The 24,384-nt window shown below is 41.8% G+C and overlaps 1 protein-coding gene across 3 annotated transcripts in view; it reads left to right on the top strand.

The window, feature by feature from the left end:
* Nucleotides 1–24,384, top strand: part of LOC147024388 (rho GTPase-activating protein 8-like) — a 112,320-nt gene that overhangs the window by 48,729 nt on the left and 39,207 nt on the right. For all 3 annotated transcript variants that reach the window (XR_015058999.1, XM_085884266.1, XM_085884267.1), the window contains exons 6-10: nucleotides 1,922–2,008; nucleotides 2,249–2,347; nucleotides 5,158–5,271; nucleotides 8,322–8,395; nucleotides 8,479–8,556. Coding sequence is in view for 2 of the 3 variants with exons in the window: in XM_085884266.1 (XP_085740392.1) it covers nucleotides 1,922–2,008; nucleotides 2,249–2,347; nucleotides 5,158–5,271; nucleotides 8,322–8,395; nucleotides 8,479–8,556 (452 nt within the window). In the remaining variant the exon portion in view is untranslated. The remainder of the gene's footprint in view (nucleotides 1–1,921; nucleotides 2,009–2,248; nucleotides 2,348–5,157; nucleotides 5,272–8,321; nucleotides 8,396–8,478; nucleotides 8,557–24,384) is intronic.

The following is a 24,384-nucleotide window of genomic DNA, read 5'->3' on the forward strand; positions in this document are numbered from 1 at the left end:
ACCCGTCACTTAGATGACGGACCAATTAGTCATCCTGTTTGCCAAATTTACCCATGCATAGAGTGCCTGAACCCCTCTCCATTCTCACATCACCCCCCTCCTCCCCACCCCATTCATCATTTCGGGGTTTCGCTCCATAGCAGTTGAATTATTGTAAAATGTGCCAATCGTGGCATGGGTCTCTCGCTCTATTGCAGTCTGACATGGAGAAATACCCAACCCCGCATCTGTGTCTCACCTCACAGCTGCACGCTGCCCACCACTGCAGACTCAGTTGCTCTTTCGATATCGTGCTGCACAGACTGTTATCAGTTATCACGTGATATCGTGTGATTTGGTTTGATATCTCATGATTCATTTGATATCGCCCGATTCATTTTCTCGTGTGATATTGCATGAATTAGTTTTCGCTAGTCTTGTAATTGCGGGTGTTCATGACAGCAAATACTTGTAAAGAATAAAAATAACGTGGGGTGTTACGAAGATGAAGAAGAACGTGGGGTTTTAGTGAAATAAGGCAAATGAAACATTATAAAATGTTTTTAATAACTTTTAAAGTGAGAAGTAAATTCAATTATGAGGAACATTTTCATTTGGGAGGTAATGAGAAAGGAAGAAGTAAAGAATGAACCAAGGAAGGAAATGGAGGCAGAATGAGTTCATGATAATTTTATTTATTTATTTCAAAGTGAAAATACTTGTTTTTGTTTTGAAGCGAAGAAGGGCGAAATAAGATAAAGTTGGGGATCGTGAAAAAGAACACTTGGGGTAAAGCAGAATGAGGCAAATATATTGAGAGGTTTTTGCTCGTCTTCATCGTGTTATATCGGGTGGTGTAAATGACGCTGTTTTTCTTTAAATAATAATAAAAAAGTGTCATTTACACCACCTTATTAAACACGATAAATTAGTTATCCGTGCCATTGTTTGTGTCCTCTATGACGTCCCTAAATACAACAAGTTTCCTGTTTGGAATGATTTTCAATTTTGCTTAACACACACACACACACACACACACACACACACACACACACACACACACACACACACACACACACACACACTCAGACAGAAGCGCAATTGCTTTTCCGTGCTGTGCACATGTGCATTTAGGATGAGACGCCATACAATTTTCCAAATTCACAGCCCAAGTCCTGTGAAACTGCAGGTTCATGTTCTGATTATTTTTATACAGTGGTCAAAATGTACAATTAAACTGCAATTAAATAATTCCTTGATCATAGACTGAGAGACAGACAGAGTGAACCAAATGCTTAACGCCGCTTTGCGCTATGCGTTCGGGGTGAAAAGTTATGCAATCCACCCCGGACTGCCAACAGCACTTTTGGTTGAACCAGCTGGTTGAACAAAAACATGATGGTCCAAATTTTTATAACAGACCAGTGTGGTTTAAACTTTATTTTGGCCAGATACAGAGTTTGGCTCCCTGACTACCTTGTTCATCCCTCACCCTGGAACTGTCTTCACCCCTTCCTCTCCCCACCTCTTTTTTATGTTGTTTGTTTTTACATTTTCAAATATTTATTTTATTTGCATCAGTAACACCCTGGTGATCGATATCTTTGCCTGTCCCACTGTTCTCATCCATACTACTCCTTCACCCCCTCCCTCCCGCATTCAATGTAAGTCGATAAACTGATAGATTTAATTAACGTGGTGTTAACTTTGCACAGGCTTCATGAGCCAAATTGCCTGCTCCTGAATCGAAAGTCGTGAAGTATTATTGTGCTTTCCCAGCATTGAGGAGTTTTAATGATGTTTTAATCCAGTTGATGCAAATTTAGATGGCTGAGTCAGTTTACTTTAAGGAGAAATATGTAATTTAGAGCATGAATAAATTGCATATTTCTGTCTCAATTTCTACCATCAATTTAGTCATTTGTGTTTGTTCTCCTGACAGGTACAGAAAGAATTTGAAGGCTTTATATGTTGTACACCCATCTGGTTTCATAAAGACCCTCTGGAAGGTGTTCAGCTCATTGATAAGGTCAGGTTGGATCCTCGTACTGTTTTGTATAGATGGCTTTAGTTTTTATTCTTCGATTAAATTTGAATTGCAGTTTGAGTCAGTAGCTGTTTGTTTGCTGAGCTGTTCATTTACAGACTTCTGGGATAGCAAAACCTCAGTTGACAACCAGATTGGCCAATTAATACAATAATACAGTACGAAGACAAAATGGCTGTTGTTGGAGTGCATAATTGGTGAGCAAAATGATTTTCTCCACAGTCGCAAGTTCTCCAAGAAAATTGTGTATGTGACGTGTCTTGACGAGCTGAGGGACCACTTGAAAGATATTTGGCTTGACATTCCTGTCGAAGTACAAAGGTGAGGTTCACCAATCCCTGAAATAAGACATTTACTAACTTGCTGCAATTTAAAAATTGTATTGTCAGCTTGTAAGTGGCATAATGGTTAGAGCATCTGCTCCAAGCCTGGGAGGTCTGCGCTTCAATTCTGAACCTGGCAGAGTCGCACTAAAAAAATTTAAAGTGGTACGTGCTGATTCATTGCTTGACTCTCAGCATTGCGAGGAAAAAGCACAGATCAGTCCCAGGGTTTGACACCCTGGTCCATATCCCAGGGAAGGGGAAATTTTTTTTTAATCTTAATTGTCCCGCTGACTGCAGAGAGAAAAGCAACAACACAAAGATCACTTTGCCAATACCAAGAGTGCCCTGGGAAATTATGTCACTTCCCTTACAGTCAGCAGTTGTTTAAATGGTCAAATCCAGTGTTCTCTCGTGTTTATGTCTGCATGTGTGTGCATGGTTTGTATTGTAAAAGGAACTTTGACACAGGATGCCATTGGTGCATAATTACTGCACTTTATCAATACGACATTCATTCAATCCATCAATTATATATTTTTTTTTACATAATTCTACTGGGGATGGGGCAGGGTGGTGAGTGAGGAGGGCAACAGTCCTTCGGTCCATCCGTCTACAAACGTCAGTTTATGATCGAGGACCAACTTTGTTTCAATTGAATGTTATACTTTGAACACTAATCGGAACATGAATCGGAGCACAAACCTGTAGTTTAGCAGCACCAGTACTCTGAATTTGTCCTGACAATCCCACATGTGCATAGATGAGGAAGATCATTTTTTTACTCTGTATGCCTGCCTGATAGTCAACCAAAATTGAAAATCATTCCAAACAGGAAACACTTTTTATAAAGGACACAAACAACAAGCAGGAAGAACTAATGTCATGAACGTGTTAAATAAGGTGCTGTTAAAGACACCGCATCTCCAGCGATAAACTTCCAGATTTTTTTTTTGTTATATCACCTATAAAGTCTATTGTATTTAAATTTAATTACTGCATATAATTGAACACTGGAGAACACAAATTGCCTTTTTGCCACTTTCAAAATCCTTCCCTTTAGCAGTACTTGGACATGTTAAATAAGGTTATGTATATGACACGAAACTGGAATTTTTTTTTATGGAATCTTTAAAATCTTCATTTTATTTCAATTTCATTATACACTTGTAAATGTCTTGTGCTCGAAACAGGTCTTTTCCTTATGTGCATATTGTGTCTTTTAACCTTAAAGTACCAGAATCATCTGAACTTCATCTTCTTGGTCTTGACATTGCCCCAAATCTCCTTCTCCTTCTCCTTCTCCTTCTCCTTCTCCTCCTTCTCCTCCTTCTTGAGCTGTCCTGTAAAAGATAAAAGGAAAATCGTATTGAAGTGAATTTCAAAATCCAAATTTGGCTCAACAGACTGTTTATCTTGATGAGAGTCTACAACGCATCCACCTTTTATTCTTAATATCACTCGTAAAAAAATATTTTCCGATCAAAGTAGATCGCATGCACTCGGGTTATGTTTGAGAGCATTGGGTCCCACCCTTCAAGGGTGTACCAACCCATTCCGAACCAACAAATAAATTGCGGAGCACCATGTATGACTATTATCTGTGACATATAATGACAAACGTACATCTACCGGTATGACAAAATTGTGACACAAGCAGGATGAACCGGCACTACCTTCCATTAGTGGTTGCACTTGAATACGTGTCATTTACAGTATGGGGAGGCTAATGTTACGAAACTCCAATGACTTTGCTGACCACAATTAAAATAATAATCTGTTGGCTTTGAAAACCAAATCTGTGGAAACTTAAAGGCAGCTTCATTTTAAATTTCATGAGCCGTAATTTTAAACTTTTATATTCCACCACTGCTACGAATTGTATGCCGCTATTTTCTATGAGATGTTGTCGTAAATATTACCTCCACATTACATGAAGTAACGTGGGGAAAGAAAGTGTGATTTGGGAGAAACACAATCGAATACCTACTACCCACTTACTGTTGGTGCTGCAGTATAGGTGGGAAAATTTTTTTGGTGAAAATGCTGGGTTTCATTATTTATCTTTGACTCAAATTGGTTTGTGAGATTCTTTGTGTTCAAAGTTTAATCACCGATGAGGTATACTTTATAAAAGTGCGGTTTTTATTGTTTCTTCTTGAGAAACATTAAAAAATATATTATTTCAATAAACCTTAGCATTGTACCACTAATTAATATTGAATTTATTTTCCAATTGTATGTTGAATCACAAGTCAAGTTGGTTAAAAATATAAATCCCAAGCAGCATATTATATCACATAGAATATTGTTACCCCATACGCCGCACAGCAGGAGATAGGGTTTTGCAATCGCTTGTCTGTCTGTGTGTCTGTCTGTGTCTGTGTGTGTCCAGGCCATAACCCTTTTACCATTTGAGCTTTTGTCATCAAATTTTCAAGAAACCTTTTATTTTGAGAATATGGAGAACACTAATAATTGGGTAAACATGTCACAGGAAGTACAAATAGGCCTTATTAGCCCATCCGCCAAACTGCACGAGAAGCCCGGGTTTTGGAATCGCTTCCGTGTTTCTTTATTTACCATTTGAGCTTTCGTCATCAAATTTTCAACATACTTTATTTTTAGAATATGAACAACACTGATAAATCAATTGTACTACTTTTTATTTTTAGCTGTTGTTTTTGTCTAGTTTCGTTTGAGTACAAAGTGGACCTGAACGGGCTTTGCATTTTGTTCTTTACAAAATCTGGATTTCAAGCAAAATATAGTTGTAATCTATACTTGCTGTTTCACTCTGATGAGCAGATACGACAGACAGTTGAAGAAACGGCTGGCAGGGAAAGAAGGATCTACCATAAAGAAGACACCACCTCCAAGACCACCTCTTCCCCACCAGCAGTTTGGCCTTTCTTTGGCTGTGTAAGGTTCCCCTCTTGTTTCGACAGTACAACTGCTAAACACAGCTAGTCACTACATCCAAATGCAATAAATTGATTTTTATTCAGGTAGGTACAAAGATTCTAGAACTCATGCAGGAGAGTCATGCAGGAGCGAACGCGGACCCGCCGCACCAATGTTATGTGTTTCGACAATGGCCGAATTAATGGAAGCTACGCTCGAGCGGGGAGCACCCAGTTTCTTCTCCGAACAGAACCTGTATCTCATTGGTCTTTACAAACAAGGGTTGTTAACTCGCTTTCAGTTTCCCCCCAGGCATTAATAACATGCCAAAATGGTTCGCCCACACGGAAGCCAGGAATGAGGTTGACACGTGCTTATGAAATAAAAAGTGTTTATTATGAGGAGGCAACATCAACGGAGAATCCTGGATGAAAGATACGGCGCCTTCAGAAATAATTCACACCCCTCAACTTTTTTCACATTTTGTTGTATTACAGCCTGAATTTAAAATGGATTAAATTTAATTTTTAAAGCAGTGAAGCCGCTTCAATATTTCACTATGTTCATCCGTCTGTCCGTCTGTAAAAAGGAAGAAGAAGAAGAACCTTTCTAACATGGTGTTTCTATGAAAAATGGAACCTTTTGACCCTTTAGTCGGCTGAGACCCCTTCAACCTTTAAAGACCCAGAGGATCCAGAATACCCAAAAGACTCAGATGACAAAAAAACTCCCTAAAGACCCAAAAGTCCATGAAGACCCAAAAGTTCCTGAAGACCCAGCTGACCCAAAGTCCCCAAAAGAGTCCCATGACCCAAAAGACCCTGTAGACCCTTTAAGACTACCATAAATTGATGAGGTGTGTGTGTGTGTGTGTGTGTGTGTGTGTGTGTGTGTGTGTGTGTGTGTGTGTGTGTGTGTGTGTGTGTGTGTGTGTGTTGGGGTGGGGGGAGGCATGCTTTTTGTGGAGTCTTAAAGGGTCTACAGGGTCTTTTGGGTCATCAGACTCTTTTGGGAACTTTGGGTCATCTGGGTTTTCAGGAACTTTTGGGTCTTTAGGGAGTTTTTCTGATGTGGTATGTGATGCACCAAAATTATCACTATGATCTCCTGTGTTGATCAGACTAATTAGTTACAAAGAACCCGAAATAATTCCCATCTTTTAAATGCACGCCATGTTAAGGTGTATGGGACAGCTTAATAGGTTTTTCTGCGGCATGGCATTCCAGTTACAAAAGAAATAACAAAAATAACGATAACATTGCAACAAACCTAATATTAATTAATACAAATAATATTAATAACTGTAGTATCATTTGGAAGAATAATAACAAACGCATAATCTCTACCCTGGCCCAAGCAGATCTGGACTTGGTGAAAGGCAAATCAATGCTCAAGCTGAAAGTCTTTGAGTGGTCCAGCCAAAGCCCTGACTTGAATCCCATTGAGAATCTGTGGAAAGACGTAAATATTGCTGTTCACTGACACTCCCCATTCAATTTGACAGAGCTTGAGCAAGTCTGCAAGAATGAATGGCAGAAAATCCCCAAATCCAGATGGGCAAAGCTCATACAGACATACCTAATAAGACTCAAAGCTGTAATCGCTACCAAAGGTGCTTCTACAAAGTATTGACTCAGGGGTTGAATATTTATTGAAGCAAGACATTTCATATTTTCATTTTTAATTGATTTGTAAAAATTTCTAAAAACATGTTTTCACTTCGTTATTTTGGGGTATTTTGTGTTGATCGGTGACAATTTTTTTTTAAATTTAATCCATTTCAAATTCAGCCTGTAACGCAACAAAATGTCAAAAGGTCAAGGGGTGTAAATAATTTCTGAAGGCACTGTAGAGTGTGGACTTTGACAATGAACACAGAAATAAATGCACGTTTAACCACAGATATCAGGAGGCTGAGGCACCACAGGCATTCATATACTCATGCCGAATACAGGGGAACCAGGCAAGGACTTTACATCACTATTGCTTTGGCTACATCATGCAGGTGGGGCGGTGGCGCCTTGCAGGCGGCCGATAGCATCGCACTCTCTGGGGCCTTTTTATAGCCAGTACTATGCCGGACTTCTTGCATTCAGAAAGCAGACAGAGAGAGGGGTTTATTGAACCACACATGGAATGAAAACACAGCCATTGCCTCCTTACCTTGCCTGGTTAGTTTTATATAGAAAGGACATGTACAAGTTATATTTTCCTGGCTAGAATCTACAGCGAACAATACTGTTTCTAAAAGCATACGTAAAAACAGGACAACTTTACTAGAACCGGTCCCTGGTTACAGATATTGATTTAACTTTCATTGTAAACACGTGAACCATGCTAAGCTAACATCCCAGCTTTTAGTACCCCCCCTCCCCCACCTCCAATGGAACCATATACGGATTATGTCCTACCTGATAAAACCGCGTAATCCGCAAAGAACAAAAGCCTGTCTGCCACTCAGACGATTATTCCCGCTAATGTAAACCAATAAACCAGAAGGCACATGTGATCGGGCGAATATCTAAATCAAAATGTGTAGAGCGTGATGAGCACTCCCCTGATCTCCATGGATGGACGTAAGTCCAGGTGGTCCGTTTGATGTTTAAACAATGGTGACCACATAATCTGTCTTTTGACATGAGTGGCCAGGCTGATGCCTCTGGGTCGGAGGTGATGCTTTGATGTGCGCACGTGCAGGACTTGCATTCGTCCATGGAGATGGGGGAAGCATTCATCATGCTCCACACATTTTGATATGTTCACTTTTTTCTTTTTAACCCCCTGATCATCACATAAATCTCAGATAGATGTTCATCGTTTTCAATGTAGTTCCCAGCCAATATTACATTTTTCCCAGTGGTGGATGAATTTTCTGATTCTATTGGATTTGGTATTGCACTTTTGTCTTTGGAATTTAATTTCCAGAGGAAAATATTTTGAACACTTCCTCGTATTTAAATTGCCTTTATTTAGAACAAGTTTTAGATTTTGTTATTTTGAAAATGAGCCTCATCAATACTTGTCAAATAATTTTTCAAATTGTACATTTGTTCTTACACTTTTTGCAGACTAAAAGAGAAGAGCAATGGCGAAAACATACCATTGGTTCTGAAGCAAACTGTTACATACTTGAAGTTAAAAGGTACGCTGATGCATTTGTTTCAAGGTGTTTTATTCCATGTATGTTGATCAAAGACAAAATGCACAGGGAATGCTGTTTTTTAGGCCTCAAGACAGAAGGGTTGTTTCGGCGTTCGGCCACCACACAAGTTGTACAAGAAGTGCAACAGAGGTTCAACCTTGGTAAGTCTGGGGCTGACTAAAATTTTATTCAAGTGTACTTTCACACTTTTATCAATGAATGTCTTGTAAAAGCAAAGAAGCAAAAATAAGTGCCTTCATAAAGAGTAAACTTAAAAACCTTAAAGCAGCCTATTTCAGTTCACTGAAGTATGAAGGCTTTCCTCATCTCTTTTTCAGAGGTGTACTTACCATGCTTACTAAGTATGCATTGATGAGAGCAAGGAGCAACCAATCGGTATACGAGTAGAAAGGAACGAGTGTTTAACGATTCAACCAAACAACCAGCTCAGAATATACTACCAATAATCTAAATGAGGAAGAAGAAAATGAAGCAATAGGTTCAAGGCCAAACTGGATTTTGGTTCAGGAACAAGGATTCCTCACTCTTTTGTGTCTCTCTATGGCTATTGTCACCTCTGGCTTGACAGGCTTGAACCCAATCCCATTGGTGGAGTTGCAGTTTACATCAAGAAATCCATTTCTCACCATGCACGTACTGCTCGTATGGCTCAAAACACTTAGGAGTACCTTTGGCTGTGATTTCCCCTTCACTCCCACATCCTTTTTTTTTTTGGCCGTGTGCAGTGTCGTCCTCTTAAAAGTGATGACTTAATTTACATCACACTCTACGAACGTGGACCAACTTTGAACTTTGAACCATCCATCCCTACTCTCTCTTCTTCATACTGTATGTGGGGTATTATCAATTGTCACCATGCCCATTGCTTGGGTGTTGATGCTTCTTTCACCAGCCACTGCATTGCAGCAAAGGACTTCCGTGACTTGAAGGGCCTGACTCGATCTGGAAACTTTCCAAGTTGGATTTCTTCCAATGCCAAATCCTACCTTCTGGACTTTGTAATGACCAACTTTCCTGTTCATGTCTCCTGTTCTTCCTATGCTTCAACTGGTTCGTCTCATGTTGTGCTGGTGAGAGTCAATTTCTCTCTGGCTATTTTCGGAGAGCCATGTCAGTGCTAGCGAATGTGGCAGTTCACTCAGGCTGACTGTTGGGACTGCAAGCTTCCATCTCAATTCAGGACTGGTCTCCTGTATCTGCTACCCCTGATATTAATTCAGCTGGGAAATTCTTCCACAGAAATTCTTCCACCTGCTCTCTCTTATGCACAGATACATCCCAACCTGTCTTCAGTTGTCCTACCCTTCTTCCCTCCCATGGTGCACTGACTCATGTGGTGAGGCAGTTGCTCGGAAACAGCTTACCTTTTCTTCCTGGAAAAGCAAACTCAACCAAAGGGAATCTCAGATCATTTCACAAAGCCTACAACAAATGTGTGTCCACTCTCAAGAGAACCAGAAAATAACATCTGTCCAATTTCAAGATCAAACTTCCAAACTTGTTATCTCCTCTAAAACCTGGTGGCACCTTGTGTTAAGTCTGTCTCCAGAATATGCTCCACCTCCATCCCTTCCCTCTTAAAATGGCACCACAGCCGACCCTGCTCGTGAGAAGGCCGAATGTCTCTTCTGTGTTTGCTTCCAAAATATTGTGTCCCCAACCCCTCATTGTCTATACCCATCCTACCTTGTCTCACCCAACTACTCCTGGATGCTGTGCTTTTGCAACTGAGAAGGTGAAGAAGTTTCTGGCAATTCTCAACTCTGATTCTGCAAGTGGACCAGACGGCATCAGGTCATGTGTCCTATAAAAACATGCTCTGCTGCTTTTCCACATCCTCTCTCTGTCATTTTCACCCTCTCATTTTCCTGAGGTCATATTCTATCTGCTTGGAAGTCAGCCAGCATCACTGCATTACATAAACATAAACTAGAACAGCACTCATTAGAGCACATACCTCTGCCAGACTGAACAGCTAATGTTTGTATCCCACTGATAGGCTGGATTTGCATCCGGACCTTAACCAAAATTTTATCAGATTGTTCTTGTCACCTAGCTAACTCATCCACCAAGTTTTATAATAACCTGCCCACTTTATTTTGAAATATTGTGCAATATATCGTTTTTGACCCGATATATCAATAGTGAAGAATCATTTTAAAGTTAAAATAGGACACACTAACTTGACATCATGACATCACCAGATATGCCTCTGCCCACATCATTACATCATTTTACATACTTGTCCCAAGTTTGATTTAAATCCCTGAACCCAGATTCAAAATAGTAAATAATTATGGCTGCCACACCATGCATCCGATCAGGTTGAAATTTTAAATGTATATTCACCATGACTAGTAGATCATAACTAACTTTTCATGTTGATTGATGAAGCGGTTCAAGAGAAAGACTTTTTGTAAGACTTTCGTTCAAACCAATATGGCTGCCAGACCATGTCACGTTAATTATATGTGAACATGCTAGTATCCCCCAAGGCTTGGGGAACATGTGGGTTAAGTTTCCACTTGATTTGTCAAGCCGTTCTCGAGAAGATGATGTTTAAAGATTTGAGGGTAAATCCAATATGGCTGCCAAACCATGTGACTGATGACATCATAGTTGGAAAACTTTTGTTCCTCATGGATAGGCAATCATACCTGTAAAGTTTTTCCATGATCTGTTCAGCCGTTTCGGAGAAGAAGGTATTTGAAGGTTTGTGTGTCAAAAACAATATGGCTGCCAAACCATGTGACTGATGATGTCATCAGTTTTTTTCCCCCCCATACAATTTAGCCCAAGATGGCCCTCAAAAATTTTCATACTGATTAGATAAAGCATTTGACATATGCAATTATGACATCATAATGAAGCCACCTATGACATCATCAAAAAAAATGACACTTGTTTCTTGTTTCCCTTCACATGTGCCAAGTTTCCAAAAAAATTTCCATGGAGTGGTCTTGGAGATAGAGGTCCAAAGTTTTTCCTTTTTTTCCAACATGGCTGTCACACCATGTGACCTATGACATAATTATCATTAAAACATTGTACATGAGTAGTCACACATAGGTTGAAAATTCCGTGTCAATCAGATAAGCGCTTGCAGAGAAAACAGAGAAAATTAGTATGGACGGACTACGTACGGACGGACGGACAGGCAACCCGAAAACACTTCAGTACGTCAAGTTTTCTCAAGTTAGCTCACCTGGAACGTAGTTCTGGGGAGCTTGTGGGTAGCGCGTCATCAGTCCGTCTATCTGTAAACACTTGTAAATTCTTCTCTGAAACTGCAGATAGTATTGCGACCAAACTTGGCTAAAATGATATTTGGTATATTGCAACTCGTTTGTTCACAGCATTTAAAAAAAAACACTTGAGGTCAAAGTGGGTCCAGGTTGTATTTGTATTTTTATACAAATGTATTTTTATATATACAGTCATGCGCCGCATTACGACGTTTCGGTCAACAACGGATCGCATATACGACGGTGGTCCCATAAGTTTATCATGGAGCTGAAAAATTCCTATCGCCTAGTGATGTCGTTGTGCTTCCAGCCATATAAAAGTACAGTATAGCACATACAATTATGTACAGTACATAATACTTGATAATGATAATAAACAACTAGTGTGGCTCCGTTATAACGGGATCGTTGAGGTCCATAAAATGTCATCGTGAAAAAAGCAGGGTCGCGCGGAATCGGCATTCAAGAAAATCAGCATTCAACCTGACCCAATGTTGACATCACATCCTAAAACACCCCTATTTTCGCCCATTTGACCCGTTTTTTGCACGTTTACCTTCTAGCAAGTAAATTACCTTTGAGTTAAAAAATTCCGTGAATAAATCGTTGTTACACTCAGAATTAAAACACAAATTAATTTTTAGTAAAGCTTTTTATGTTGCTTAAACATCGCACTGTTCCGAAAATATATCACACAACTGACAGCTGCTCTTTTCTTCATTTGTAAATTATAACATCGATGCAATGATTATTTATAAAATCCAAACGCTATTTATTCACCTTTCTATGATCGATGCGAGAGAAGATTGTAGGCAGCCGCTAACAACACACATGGCCGTCATGAACAGCACAAAGGTAAAACTAACGAGTCTTCCGTCGATCTTGGACGTGTGTTACAATTGCCAACAGTATTCAGAACAGTAACATGCTGTACACGTTTGTAGCCGAGGAGCAATAAATAGGCTATACCATATAGTCTAGGTGTCTCGGTTTGTGTAAGTACATGATGTTTGAAAATCTATGATGTTCGCACAATGACGACGTCGCTTAACGACGCATTTCTCAGAAGGTAACCCCGTCGTTAAGTGGCGCATAGCTGTATATATAAAAGCCTGGTGTTGCTTCGTGGTTAGGGTGGTGGCTTGGGACCCTAGGGTCCTGAGTTCAAGCACCGTTGGCCGCTGAATTAAAATACACCAGGAGGTTGACTCAGCCTGTCATCCTTCCGAGGTCGGCAAAATGAGCACCAGTGTACTGGTAAGGGGGACACTGCATCAGCGGCATAGCTGCGTCCCAACCAATGATGCAACCAGCAGCCATAGGCTGCACTTGATATACATATGTATATATATATATATATATATATATATATATATATATATATATATATATATATATATATATATATATATATATATATATATATATATATATATATTGTTACGGTTCTCGTAACCGTACGCAGACAACATACAGTGTCCCAAGTCAGTTATTCCATTAGTATACGTGCAGATAGATTCCTTCCTTGTGTGTAGTGGGAAAACACGGGAGTGCGTTGTGATGGGCTTTTAGTTCGGATTATAAATAATTTTCCCCTTTTATTTTATTTCCCCTTTTATTTGAACCACGGTACAAACATCTTGCTTGCCTCAAACCCTCGCCTCGCTTACCACAGTGTGACGAGCGCTTACCCAGAGACTCGTTTTCCCGAGTCAAAATCCCGACGTTCGCTGTGGCAGTTCCATCTCGGTTTCCACCATCCCAAACCCAGACACATGGTGTGGGTGGGCCTTTCCGGCCTCTGGCGAGACCCCACCCAGGAAGGCGGACCACATTCAGGCCCAGTCCAATTCGGATGAATGATGGCGTTGGCTTCGCCATGGCTCTACCCCGTAGCTCCGTGATCCATAAAATACAAGGCAATCCTCAGAGTAGAGTGGTATTGGATGAAAAGGAGTTAGTTGGAGTGGGAGAAGGATTGAAAGGTTGCAGTTGTTATTGACGGGGTCGTTGTGAAGGTGTTCCTCTGCTTAGCTCTGACCACGTCCCGCTTCGACAGCCCGACTGCTGGTCCACGCACACCCGACCTCGATCGGGTTTCTTATCTTGCCTGGTCCTGTCGACTGATCCATTTCTTGCCTCGGACTCCGTTCTCTCCCCTCAAGCTCCTTGACGGACATGATCTCCACACGTGCGGCTGTAGACCGAACCGCACGACCTTTGTCTGGTGCCGCACCATGGAGCACCCTTTCCCCCGAAAAGCTCAGGTACCAGAGACTGTGACCTCAACTCCCTCCCTTCCTGGCTGCAAAAGGTCCCCTTTTCTTTTCATTGGGTTTATTTTGTCTGAGTGTGTGGCGCCTGTCCGTTAGATAAGCCTGTTTAAGATTTTTATTGTTGTAATTGTTGCTTTTATAAGTCTCGCGTTAAACCTGCTCTGTGTCTGCTTTTGTAAGTTGCTTGTAAATTGTCGCACCACACCTCTCTCGTCTTTCCCCTGCATAACACACCCAATAAACCCTTCTTCCTGTGCCACATGCTTTTCCTCACCTATTGTAAATAAATGATTGCAGAAATGTCCCCAGCTCACCTTTGTCTTTTCCTCCATTGGTCCAGCATGGTTCGGATCTAAGTTTAGCCAGGTCTTTATTCCCGACAATCCGTTCCCCCTAGTCAATGCATCCTGGGCAGTGCCGCTCAACTGCATCCGATCCGGAAAGGTAGTTGGTAGTTGATAGAGTGATCCGGTTCGGGCGAGGCGTACCGAGGACGTGGTTCCCCAGTAATTGAAAGCCCGTGGTTAATTTGGTAACTTTGTTCCAGACAGGAGGACCCTACGCCACGCGGTTGAGGTACTTGTGTCCACGGTCGGTTAAGCGACCCACCGCATCACGGAATTATCCGTGAGTGACGGCCTACAATTTCGGGGAGTCTGGTGGGAAACGACGTAAATTCCCCCACCTAGCGGTCGTTCTCTCCGCCACCGGACCCCGGCCCACAACAATATATATATATATATATATATATATATATATATATATATATATATATATATATATATATATATATATAGTTGTGGATTCTCGCCCGCCGGCGTGCGAACAACCGCGTTTAACTAATAGCGGCCGCTTCACCCACCGAACGGACAATCCAGTCGCGGCTTTCCGGATCAACGCCGAAACCAGCCACGGGTGTGTTTTTCAGCACACCACAGCCTCGTCAATATTCTACCCGTGCGCGACAGGGTCAATCGCCGAATTGTCGATATACCTAATTAATCACGCAGGCAGACTACCAAGAGACTGTACCTCAACGGGGCCGCTGGGACACGAGCCGCTTGAGCAGCTCGCTCCGTTTTGGGATAACCGAGCGGGGTGTTATCGCAAGCCCCGTTGGACCCGATCACTTTAGCGGCTATTTAAAAACCAACGATATTCCGAGTGTAATATGGCAGTTCAATTAGGGAAAGAGGACACAACGAACGGGTTAACATTTAAACAAGCACATTTATTGAATAAAACACACATGCAGGCATGCACGTCAATCAATGCAGCAATGGGAATTATGCAAGGCCGAACGCGCACGCAAGTATACAACCAACAAAAGCAATGCAAAAGAGCTACTACCGTCTATCTATTATGTACACACTTAACAGTTCTACTTACGGACATGGCGCCACAACGTTCACTCAAAAGCAAGGAAAAACCCCAGGACAGACGAGGGGGTAGACTGGACATCTTCGGTCTTTGTAGACCGCAGAGGCTCCGCGAGGCTGCACTGGTTACCTTCACCTCGCTGGGGCGACCCGCGACATCCCGTCCCCATGGCAGCTGTTGTGACCGCGGACCGGCCCAGGCCTTGTCTGACGGCCTGGTGATTTGGGCCCAGCCGGAAACGCCTCAGAGGAATGAACGGGTCTTATGCTCTTTCAGAGTTGATGCTCTCTTTAAGAGCCTGTCCGTCCCTCAGCGCTGCTCGGACTGTCCCGAAGCCCGATCACCTCGGACCGTTCGCTGCTGGGTGGCATCCTCTCCACGTCCCACACGAACGCGCCGTTATGCGTGGCACGGCCGGCCTGCTGTGCTCCTCGCTCCATCTCCTCGGTGAACCCGGACTTCCACTGCCCTCCACTGGACTCAAGCTCCGCTCCTCACACCGCTCCAAACCCCGACCGACTCGCTCGACCGGCACTCTGCGCACTGTTTTATAGGGTTCGTGAGGCGAGATCTAATCTCCGCTCTTTCACCTCTGACCCCCACTGGCTCCGCCCCTCTCGATCTCCTGATCCGAATTCCAAGGAGAAGCTTGGGGCGAGCGGACGTGGTCGAGATCATCGACGCTGAAGGGAGAGCGGACGTGGTAGAAATCACCATTGCTAGCAACAAGGAAACCACCGTGTTTGTTTGCAGCGACCTTGCCGTGGCCGGCGCAAAGATGGCGGCGCCCGCGGAGTTGAAGGTGAAGCGATGTTGTTTCGTTGTTGGGTATTGGGGGAGATGCGGTTTAGGAGATGGTGGTTGGCGTTGTGGAGAAGATGGTTGCGGTTGGCGTCGTGGAGAAGGTGGTTGTGTGAGTGCGGTTGTGGAGGAGGTGGTTGTTGTGGTTGAAATGTGGTTGGCGTTGTGGAGAAGGTGGTTGTGGTTGGCATTGTTGAGAAGGTGGTTGTTGTGGAGTGGTGGGTCAGAGCGATGTTGATGGTGGAGGTGGTTGTTGTGAAGCGGTAGGTCAGAGCGATGTTGGTGGTGGAGGTAGTTGTTGTGAAGTGGTTGGTCAGAGCGATGCTGGTGGTGGAAGTGGTTGTGAAGCTGTTGGTCAGAGCAATGTTGGTGGTGGAGGTAGTTGTTGTGAAGCGGTTGGTCAAAGTGATGTTGGTGGTGGAGGTGGTTGTTGTGAAGCAGTTGGTCAGAGCGATGTTGGTGGTGGAGGTGGTTGTTGTGAAGCGGTTGGTCCGAAATAACGATAGCAAAAGAATCAGGGCTAACTCAAAGATCACAGCCCGGTTACACGAATAATTTCCCTTTAAACATCGGTGGGGAATCTATCTGAACACAGACTTATTGACATAACTGATCTAAGGACCTATATGGTGCTCTGTGAATTTCCACAGCCATAACAATATATATATATATATATATATATATATATATATATATATATATATATATATATATATATCTGTATCCTGTTTCAAAGGACATCCTTTATCTTCTCACTTGTGTAGATTGTGGATTGCAATATGTTGGTAAAACTTCTCATTGTTTCCATCAACGTTTGAATGGGCATTGGTCTGTTGGATAGTCTGATATTAAGACATATTTATATAATGATATCAATGAAGTTTTACATGTTTTTCGTCATTGTTCTATTCAGATTATAGACTCAGTCAATGTTAATGATTTTGATAATACGGAGGAGTGTAATGTTTAGCTGGGGCGCAGAGAGAATATTTGGATCAGGACAGGATGTGCGATCTATCCTTTGGGCCTTAATCACAGGGTTCAAGGTTCTGGGTCAGTTTCTCAAGGTAATGTTTTTGTTAACGAGTATTCTGCTAATCCAATCAGAAGGAGACCCAGACGTCATGCGTGTCATCATGTGTGTCGTACGGCTCCAAAAATGGAAATTTCAGAGATAATCGATAAATTTAAAGGTTTTTATGATGGAAAGGTTTTTCAGGATTTTTATGTTCTTCTGAGGTCATGTTCCAAACAAATCTGAGGTAATATTCCCCAGAGTTTAGCAGGTTCATATGACGTGCTCGTTTTTGATCGAAGCTTTTTTAGCAGGGTTCTGGTGAAGAAGTCTACTCCCAAAGTTGATGGGATCCACAAGTTCTTCGTTTCTGATTTTTCCAGCAAGCAGGTAGATAGGCTTCGGCTTCATTTGATTTTTAGGGATACTCGTGTTGAGAGTTCATTACCACATAAAGTTAGGGAGCGAACACCATTGAAGGTTTATTTCACTTTCACTAAGACCACAGGACAATCCTTATTCAATTATGGTAAATTTCTTAAAACTCTGAGTTTAGATAAAGTAAAGGACATTTTGGAAGCTGAATGTGCATGTTCGTCTTCCCATTTTTATGTGGTTCTTGTGGACACGCAGTTTCTGTGGATTTGAATGTAATTAGTAATTGTGAAATTAGGGATCTGATGAAAATGGGAGCTAAATATAGGGAACCAGTAACTCAACTTTGGAGCTACATTAGGTCTTCAATTGTGGATTTTAAAATCTAATTTTGTTAACAAAATGTGCACCAAGTTTAAGTTATTTGTAAGCAGTTGTAATGCATGGTTTAACAGAGTTGTGGAAGTCCTGGATAATAGGATTTTTTTTTTTTCGTAGTCCGGGCTTGCTTTCACTGAGTTGGTCTAAACCATGGTTGAACTAGCCGAGTGTTCGTGAAGACATTTGGGATCCATGATAGCTTCCAGTAATAGTTCCAGTGGATAAGGCTGCTAATAATTTTGTTGTGGTTTGTAAAAAGTTTTACTAAGAGAGTTAGGCATTGATACGGTTACTTTCACTCGTATATAGGAAATAGCACATATGTTCCTTGTCATAACTCACTCCAAGATATTATCTCTGAGCATCAGGAAGTTTTAGTTAATAATTTCAGTATTAATTGTAAAGAGGTAAATCTTTGTATTCCTCAGCTTTTCTGTATCCCTAAGCTTCGTAAGGACTCGTACAAGTATGGGTTTATAGCAGGTGCCAGGCAGTGTTCCACCAAACAGTTATCGGTTATAGTTAACTCGGGCTTACACGTTGTTAGGGAACAGTTCAGGAAATATTGTTTAGCAATTGAGAAGAATTCTGGTATTAACACTTTCTGAAGCATTAATTCTTCTTTCGAGTTCTCAGATAGGATTAAATGTCTCAATATGAAGTCAGTTGAAGTTTTTAATTTTTCAACTTTATATACAAATTTGGATGTAGTTCGAGTGAGGGTTTCACTCTGCAAAGTAATTGAGAAGGCTTTTAAACTCTTTTAATAAGTTTTTATGTGTCAGGTTTGAGAGAGCATTCTTTTCTAAAAATAAAGACAAGTTTTCATTGTTTTGATAAGCAGAAGTTGAAGGATGTTGTTAATTTTCTTTTATTTTATACTTTTGTTTCAACAGGTTAAGGGTATTCCCATTGGTGGGAATGGCAGCCCCCCACTAGCGGATATTTTTCTTATTTTCTGTGAATTTTCATTTATGCAGAAACTGATGAAGGAGAAAAAAAATTAAGATTCGCTAAAATATTATTTCATACTTGTCATTATATCGATGATATTTGTGTGGTTAACTATAATTTTTTTGATAGGCAGCTTCACAAGGTTTATCCAGATAACCTGAATGCAAACAGGAGTGGTAATGATTATACAGTTGCTGCATATCTGGATGTATTGGTTAGAGTTTGACAGAATGGTTTCATTACAAGTGTATATCATAAAGTTGATGATTTCAGTTTCCCTGTTGGCTTGTACACCTTTCCATGTAGCAATGTACCAATTAAAATGGGTTACAATGTCTTTTTTATCTCAGTTCTTTAGATTTGCAAGAATTTGTTCAGTGAAGGATGATTTTGTGGAATGTGCTGAGAAGGTTTTTTTCCATCATGTTAAACAGAGGATATTTCGCTGATTGTTTGATCAGGTCTTGTGAGAATATATTTAGAGTCCATCGTCACCTTTTATTTAAGTCTGGTTGTTTTTCATGTAAACAAGTTCCTATTTCATTGCATTTGATATCATGATATTGAATTAATTATTTTAGCGAGGTAAATTCTTAAATTAATATTATTTATTAAGTATATACAAGGTGTGTTCAAAAAGTATCCAACCTTAATTTTTCGTGCGTAAACAAATGAAGCTAGGGAGGCGTGGTTTGGTGCACGTATGTAGGCGATCCTAATTCGTATGAGTGAATATTTTCCCGCCTGCAGAAGCTGTCAGTCGCCGACAGACCGCCGATGAGTGAGGAAGTGTAAGTGAGTGCCGTCTGATTTTCGTTTTTGACAAAATGACGGAAAAACTTGAACAACGCTACTGCATCAAATTTTGTGTAAAGCTTGGCGATTCCTAAGTGGAAACGATCCGCAAGATTCAACAGGCCTTCGGGAACGAAGCAATGGGCACCACACAGATAAAAGAGTGGTACAACCGCTTCAAAGATGGTCTCACATCAGTGGAAAGTGAAGCACGTTCTGGTAGGCCCTCAACATCCCGAAATGAGATCGACATTGACCAAGTGAGGACCCTGCTGAGGCAGGATCGTTGAATCACGATCAGAGAACTCGCAGACGAGGCGGGCGTCAGCATTGGATCCGTTCATTCCATTGTGACTGAGGATTTGGGCTTAAGGAGAATCTCAGCGAAGTTCGTGCCAAAGCTGCAAACGATCAAGCAGAAGCAACTCCGTTTGGAGATCGCACAGGACATGCTGGAGACTGTGAACAGTGATCCCTACTTCTTCAACACAGTGATCACTGGCGATGAGACCACAGTGATCCATCATTTTGTCAAAAACGAAAATCCGACGGCGCTCACTTACACTTCCTCACTCATCGACGGTCTGTCGGAGACTGACAGCTTCTGCAGGCAGGAAAATATTCACGCATACGGATTAGGATCACCTATATACGTGCACCAAACCACGCCTCCCAAGCTTCATTTGTTTACGCACGAAAAATTAAGGTTGGATACTTTTTGAACACACCTCGTGTATATATTGTTACAAATTTGGGAATTCGATTGCACACAACATACAGGTTCCTTTAGTCAGCTATGTCGATAAGTGCTTATTCCCTAGATAGCTCACCTTCCGTTGTTTAAATGTTCAGAAATTAATTAGATGCGCTGCGGATCGATTTAATAATTCGGGAATGAACAACGGAGACTTCTCCCCCCCCCCTCTTCCGCGAAGAGGAAGTGGAAGGATGTTGTTATCCCGTGACTCATGATGTCAACAACTCCATCCCACCCGTGGCTGAGCGGGGGATGGAGCACGAGGGCATGAATCATGAGTCACACCGGGAGCGGGGGGAGGGCGGAAGAGGATAAGGAAGAGATCTCTTTTCTTTTGTTTGTGGGCAGAGTTGGAGAACGGAGTTGAGAGGAGTCGTTCAGCAGACAATCGGGTCCTGCTTGGCTTGCGTTCGGGTTGAGGCCTTCAGAAGCTTTTTGCTTCGGCTGGCTCAGTGAGCTTCGGCTGAGGCCTGGCTTGGGAGGAGGCTTTTTGCTTTGATGGTTCCGTGAGCTTCGGCTTCTGCTTGGCTCGGGAGAGCTTTTTGCTTCGAGCTGCTTTGCTTGGAAGGAAGTTAAGCCGGTCGCTCGGCTCAAGCTGCGAGTGGTGGTGGCTTCTTCTTGGTTCGTGGAGCTCTTTGTTTTCAATTTTGGTTCCCGGCTTGGTGCGACTCATCGACCTCTTCGTGGAGGTGGTTCCTGGGGGAAGCGACGGGAAGGATCGGCGCCTCATCTCCCCAGCACGTGTTGAGAAGTGCGGGAGGATTCGCGGGAGCTCGGGAAGGATCGCAGCTCACGGCGATTGGATCCAGCTCGCTCTCGCTGGAGCCCGGGTCCGAACAACTTGAAGACCACACAAGGTGGAGAGGTTCGAGATAGATTCTGGGTTTCAGCTCACCTGTCCTCCGAGCTGGAGCTCGTTATTAAAGGCCTCTACCACCATTTCTTGGGTGTGTGTGCATACGTGTGTCCGTGGGCCCGTCTAATAAGTAGGAACTGCTGTTAAGTGCAATTGACTGTACATAATAAGTAGACGGTTGTAGTTCTTTTGTCGTGCTTTTGTTGCTTGTATAATTGCATACGTGTTTTGCCTTGTTTAATTCCATATGCACTTTATTATAATAAATGTCCTAGTGTGAATGTAAACCTGTTCGTTGCGTCCATTCCCTCATTGAACTGCCCCATCTTGCACTCGGAATATAGTTGGTTTTTAAATAGCCGGTAAAGTGATCGGGTCCAACGGACTGCGATAATACCCCGCTCGGTGATCCCTTAAGGAAGCGAGCTGCTTAAGCGGCTTGTTTCCAAGTGGTCCCGTTGAGGTACAATCTCTCGGTAACCGACCCGCGCGAATAATTAGGTAAATCGAAGATTTGGCGATCGGACCCTGTAGCGCAGATAGAGTGCGTACAAGGTTGAGGTGTGGTTAAAAACACACCCGTGGCTGGTTTCCGGCATTGATCCGGAAAGCCGCGACTGGATTGTCCGTTCGGTGGGCGAAGCGACCGCTATTGGTTAGACGCGGTCGTTCGCATGCCGGACGGGCAGGAATTCTACAACATATATATATATATGTGTATATATATATATATATATATATATATATATATATATATATATATATATATATATATATGTGTATATATATATATATATATTATTGTTACGGATCTGGAAACCATAAGCATTCAACATACAGATGTCCCAAAAGTCAGTAATGTCGTTAAGCATGTGTGTAGTCAGATCGCTTTCCTTTTGTCTCGTGGGAGAATCAGAGGCGTGCGTTGCGATTTCTTTTTTGTTAGGTTATTAAATCTTTACATCCAACAAACCCTTCAACAAGCCATCTCACAACCATCCCATCTGCATCACCCTCGGCCCATCACGATTCACCACCAACCAGCTGCCTTCTCGCATACTGACGTGCCAAGGCAAGATCTCGCGGTTCCAGTTTTTGGCTCCCACGAACGTTGTAACTCTTTCACGACAACCTTTGCAACATTAATACTGTTACTCGTCAAGTATGAACCCACGTGGAAGAGTGGCTGGGGTTTCCCGGCAGGGGCCAAGGCCTCGCCCCGGAAAGGTATGCCGTGGGACCCTGTCCAATCAAAGGCGGACAGCGAGGTGTGTTCACCAAGGCCCCTCCCTGCTGAAGGAGGTCGATAAATTCCCGAGCACTCTCTGAGGCAGGGGTCTTTTTGGGGTCTTGGAGAGTCCTTTTGGGGTCTCGGAGAGTTTTTGGTGGGTCTGTTTGGAGAGTTTTGGAGGTTTTTGCTGTCACGAAAGGTTTTTTTTTTCGCTGTTACGAAGGTCGTCGAGGCGGCAAACTTGTCTCTGCTGGACCTCTACAAGGAAAGAAAAGCGATCCCAACCACCCCTCCATGGACCCAGCAACTCACCACCCGAGCTCCGCCATGAACCTCGAGTCCCACACGTGCGACCGGGGACCAAACCAGCGACCATTGTCAGGTGCCGCAGCAGTTGGTAGTTGGCAGTTGGAACTCTACCGCAGTCGGTAGAGTGACCTGGTTCGAGCAAGACGTGCCGAGGGCATGGTTTCCCCGGTAGTCGAAATCGCATAGTTAATTAGGCAAATTGGTTATAGACAAATAGACCCTACGCTACGCAGTTGAAATATTGGCGACCATGGTCGGTTAAACGACCCTCCGGCTCGCGGAGTTTTCCGAGCGACGGCCTACAATTCCGGGGAGTTTGATGGGAGGCGACACAAGCTTTCCCCACCTCGTGATCATTCTCGCCACTGACCCTGGCCCACAACTATATATATATATATATATATATATATATATATATATATATATATATATATATATATATATATATATATATATACATATATATATATATACATATATATATATATACATATACATATACATATATACATATACATATATACATATATATATACATATATATATATATATATATATATATATATATATATATATATATATATATATATATATATATATATATATATATATATATATATATATATACAGTCATGCTCCACTTAACGACGGGGTTACGTTCTGAGAAACGCGTCGTTAAGTGACGTCGTCGTGCGAAAATCATTTTTTTGTTTTCGTTTTCGAACATCGTACTTACACAAACCTAGACACCTAGGCTATATGGTGTAGCCTATTGCTCCTCGGATACAAACCTGTACAGCATGTTACTGCACTGAATATGTCGGCAATTGTAACACACATCCAAGAGAGACGGAAGACAGGTTAGTTTTACCTTTGTGCTGTTCATGACGGCCATGGTTGTTGTTAGCAGCAGCTTACAATCTCCAATCGCATCGATTATAGAAAGGTGAATAAATAGTGTTTGGATTTTATAAATACGTAATCATTGCATCGATGTTATAATTTATAAATGAATAAACGAGCTCTTGTCAATTGTGTGATATATTTTCGGAACAGTGCGATTGTTTAAACAACATAAAAAGCTTCACCAAAAAGAAATTTGTGTTTTCATCTCGACTAAGAACAACGATTTATTCACGGAATTCTTCAATTCAAAGGTTATTTACTTTCTCGAAGGTAAACATGGAAACATTGGTTCAGTTTGAAAGCCGATATCCTTGAATCCTGATTTAGCACGATCCTGTTTTTTTCGCGATGACATTTTATGGACCTCAACGATCGCATTATAACAGGGCCACACTGTCGTTTATTATCATTATGAAGTATTATGCACTGTACAGTGTACATAATTGTATGTGCTATTTTTATACGAGGCTGCATCACTCGGCGATAGGAATTTTTCAGATATATATATATATATATATATATATATATATATATATATATATATATATATATATATATATATATATATATATATATATATATATATATATATATATATTTTTTTTTCAGAGCTGGCAGATCCGTCGTATATGCGATCCGTCATTGCCCGGAATGTCGTTAAGCGGCGCATGACTGTATATATATGTA

The sequence above is a fragment of the Eptatretus burgeri genome, chromosome 6 (assembly GCF_056783735.1).
Source record: "Eptatretus burgeri isolate ZD-2024b chromosome 6, Ebu_testis_v1, whole genome shotgun sequence".
Classification (NCBI taxonomy): Eukaryota; Metazoa; Chordata; class Myxini; order Myxiniformes; family Myxinidae; genus Eptatretus; species Eptatretus burgeri.